The following is a 3,578-nucleotide window of genomic DNA, read 5'->3' on the forward strand; positions in this document are numbered from 1 at the left end:
CCAAGAGTAGTTGGGCTTAAGGAATATTGATCTTAAAGCTGTTCTACACACAAGTAATTCTATGACATTATTTCCTCACCTGTTGGGAAGCTTTTGCCTCTGCACTTAATAGCCCATCTTGTTTTCATTTCTTCTCACTCCTGGGGGGCCAGGTTTGGTGTTGCTGGTAAAGGTGGGGGAGGAAGAAATGCCTTCAAGTCATCTCTGGGATGACCAATGAGCTATGACCAGTAAGCTGGGACCACTGACCTGGTGGAATGACCTTAGTGAGTAACAGACTGCAGTGATGTGTCAGCTTTCTTGTGGCACAGGAACAACCAAATCTCTTATATTTCAGTGGCCTGATTCCCAATAGACACTGCAGGCCCTACAGGTCGTCTTCCCACGCTGTCCCTTGCTTCACACCACCACCTTCCACTCGATAATATTACAGAAGGACACCTAGTCAGACAAAATGATACAACTTAATTTTATTAGGACAAGGCTGGTGGGCACTGGAGTGGCACCTTCCGGGGCCAGGAGAGGCACTGGGAAGGGGTCACAGGATGCCATGCGGACACCTAGAAGCCACAGCTGCCCTCCACAGAGCGGCACTGCACCATGCGCAAGAATGTCTCGACCTTGTCCATGTCCTTCCTGAAGCAGTGGAGCAGCCCATAGCTCTTGAACAGTGCGTCATCATTGTGCGAGTCTGTGTCAAACTTGCTGTAGGTCTGCTTGAAGATCTGCCCAGTCCAGGGGCTGTGGTCTTCCAGCCTCTGCAAAGTGAAGGAAGAGAAGGAGAGGCCAAGGGCTTGGTCACTGTTCTCTGCCTCACTCAGTCATTCATTTTCCTCCCTCCCCTTCAGGGTGTAGAGAAAGACCTGGAGGATTCACCAGGGGTAATGAAGACTAAGGCGAATTCTCTTGGGTCAGGGCCTGACTGCTAAAAAGAGGGCAGCAGTGTTTCTCTCCCCCAGTCCTCAAAGCCAGTGGGGTTCCAGGATTGGGGACCCCTGGTAGCACCTTCACCACCATCAGCGTTTGGATGCCTTCCTCTAGGTGTTTTAGGAGGTCATAGACGTCGCTGTCCGAGGTGCCATACACCTGCCTGTTGGCAAACACACTCCTGAGGAACTGCACGGGCTCCAGCCACGACTGGATGAGCAGCACAGAGATGTGGAGCAGCTCTAGGTTCTGCAGGGGAAGGACATGCAGTGGCTGTGCTGCCCGGGGCTCTGACCACAGGCCTCCCCCATCCCCGCCTTGGGGAGAAGGCATCCACTCACGGATTTCTGCTGCGTTTCCTCCATGTTGGAGGGTGTGGGAATAGACTCTGAGAAGCAGAGGGAGGTCTGGGGGTTCCGCAGGAATGAATACTTCTGTTGCTTTGGGATATAGGCTTCTTCCTAGGAGGAGGATCCCCCCACCAAGAAGGACCGCCGGTTTCTAAGCTGGAGACCAGCTCCCATTGTTACTTTTCTGGGAACCTCACTCAGCATATGCTCATCTTCCTGCATTTTCGCTTCAGAAAACAACCCTGAGCTCCTTAGTCTCCTCCCATGACTTCCCAGCGGGGGACAGTCACCCCTTCTTGCCACCCCAGACGCACACCCATTCCCCAAGAGCTTACAAACTCCTGGTAGGTGTCAAAGGCCAGCCGGTGCAGGCGATAGGCGTGGATCATAGCGTTGTCAAAAAGCCTGGATAAGGGTATGCTTGGGACCCTACCAGCCTCTTGAAGCCATGGCAGGCAGAGCAGGGCAAAAGCCAGGAGCAGGGACGTCCAGGAGCCTGGGGAGAAACCAGAGGACAACGGAGGAGGCAGAGAGCAAGAGTCCAGCACTGTCCCTGGCCCAGGAGCTGTTTTTTTGCTTTTGTTTTTGTTTTTTTCCTCTCTCGCCATCCCTCCAGGGACCAGGAACATTGTGAGATTGGCCACATATCTGGGCTTAGATGGTGATACTCACATTCAGAAGCCTCAAACCTGAGGGTTAGTGCCCCCGTCCCATCTACAGGACGCCGCCTCTTCCTTCGGTACACATCGTGCCGAAATGGATTTTAGGGGCGTTTACCTGCAGCCATTGCAGCTAGGAGAGCTGTCCACAGGACCCTGAGAGGTTCGGGGAGCTGGGCCTTGGGATCCTGGAGCTGGTCTCTTGTGGGCCCTTTTTATACCCTGGCCCCTTATCTCTCGCTGCTTGACGCCACCTGTTTCTCTGTACGTTTATGCATGGGGCCACTGACGTGCCTGTGCTAATGGCTGATTTAGAAGCTCCTCCCACACATGCTGGGATCATGCCCCTGGCTTGTCATCCTTCCCTTCCCACTGTCACCAGCATTGTGAGGGCTGTGCCCAGCGTCAGGCAGGGATACCACCCAACTTGTCCTCTCTTTAAGGAGAAGGTGGGTGCCCTCTGGTAGCACGCCGTGGTGGCCAGCCTGAACGCGGGAAGGATGTCAGGATAACCCGTCCTTGAGACCCCTACCGACCCCATCCCACACTCTATCCTATCCCTTTCTTCCACCCCGCATGGTTCCCCCTCAACCCAGTGTGTTGCGAAAAGGGGCCAAACACAGCCAATAGATTGTGGGGATTCTGGGCACGATTCAGTCCTGAATTCCACTTTTGCTGACTCCTCCTGGGCCCGCCTGAGGCAGCTGGATGCAGTGCTAACACTGACCACTAGAGGGAACCAAACTCCCCACTTTGCTCTCCCCTTTCCCTGAGCCTTGGGTGGGGGGGAGGGGGGGGCGCTCCCACAGGTCCCTGGGGACGAAGAATCCAGACTCAAGGTATTGCCCCAGCTCCTTGGAACTGCAGCAGAGATACAAACCAAGAAACAGAAATCCCGGGGACAGACACAGACCACAAGCGCTTCCTCCCCTAGCCCTGAAACCATCAGAGTCTGAAAGTTAGAAGAGCTCTTGAAGGTTTGAGTGTCTTTCCCAGCTTTGGAACTCAGAACACATCAGGCCGAAAGATGCCCTGTCCAGCCGTGGAAGCCCCTCCTCTTTTTTCTCCTCCTCCTTTCCAGAGCTGTATAGAGGTTATCCAGTTGCCAAGGGCCTGCCTGTGCATTCTCACGTCTGACCTGCCACTTGTCTTGTGAAGGAGGTATTATTATCACCCCATTTCACAGGTCAAGACACTGAGGTTGAGAGAGTCTGACTGCATGAGCTACCTCAGCCAGGGCAACAGATCTCCACAACCTTGCTCTTCCCACATTGTGTCATTCAAAGTCCTTTCTCCAGGCCGGGCACGGTGGCTCATGCCTGTAATCCCAGCACTTTGGGAGTCTGAGGTGTGCGGATCAGCTGAGGTTAGGAGTTCAAGGCCAGACTAGCCAACATGGCAAAACTCCAATTCTCCTAAAAATACAGAAATTAGCTGGGCGTGGTGGCACAAGCCTTTAATCCCAGTTATTCAGGAGGATGAGTTGGTAGAATCGCTTGAACCCAGGAGGCAGAGTTTGCTGTGTGCCAATATTGTGCCACTGCCCTCCAGCCTTGGGGCAGAGCAAGTCTCCATAAAAAATAAAAAATAAAAAAGGCTTTTCTCCAGAGCAGGTAGTATTGTGCTACTCAGTTGCATAGTT

At 53.5% G+C, this 3,578-nt stretch overlaps 1 protein-coding gene across 5 annotated transcripts in view; it reads right to left on the minus strand.

The window, feature by feature from the left end:
- Window positions 1-452: 452 nt before the first annotated feature.
- Window positions 453-3,578, minus strand: part of LOC105515984 (somatotropin-like) — a 69,044-nt gene continuing 65,918 nt past the window's right edge. Inside the window, exons 1-5 of one of the 5 annotated variants that reach the window (XM_011947983.1) lie at window positions 2,055-2,164; window positions 1,613-1,773; window positions 1,269-1,388; window positions 1,012-1,176; window positions 453-758 (exon numbers count right to left, since the gene is read on the minus strand). In XM_011947983.1, the coding sequence (XP_011803373.1) occupies window positions 561-758; window positions 1,012-1,176; window positions 1,269-1,388; window positions 1,613-1,773; window positions 2,055-2,064 (654 nt within the window). In that variant the 5' untranslated portion in view covers window positions 2,065-2,164 and the 3' untranslated portion in view covers window positions 453-560. Of the gene's footprint in view, window positions 759-1,011; window positions 1,177-1,268; window positions 1,389-1,593; window positions 1,774-2,054; window positions 2,165-3,578 lie in introns of those variants that run through there. The other 4 variants (XM_011947985.1, XM_011947984.1, XM_011947986.1 and 1 more) reach the window with 4 other exon arrangements.

Source organism: Colobus angolensis, unplaced genomic scaffold, assembly GCF_000951035.1.
Source record: "Colobus angolensis palliatus isolate OR3802 unplaced genomic scaffold, Cang.pa_1.0 Scaffold271, whole genome shotgun sequence".
NCBI classification, from domain to species: domain Eukaryota; kingdom Metazoa; phylum Chordata; class Mammalia; order Primates; family Cercopithecidae; genus Colobus; species Colobus angolensis.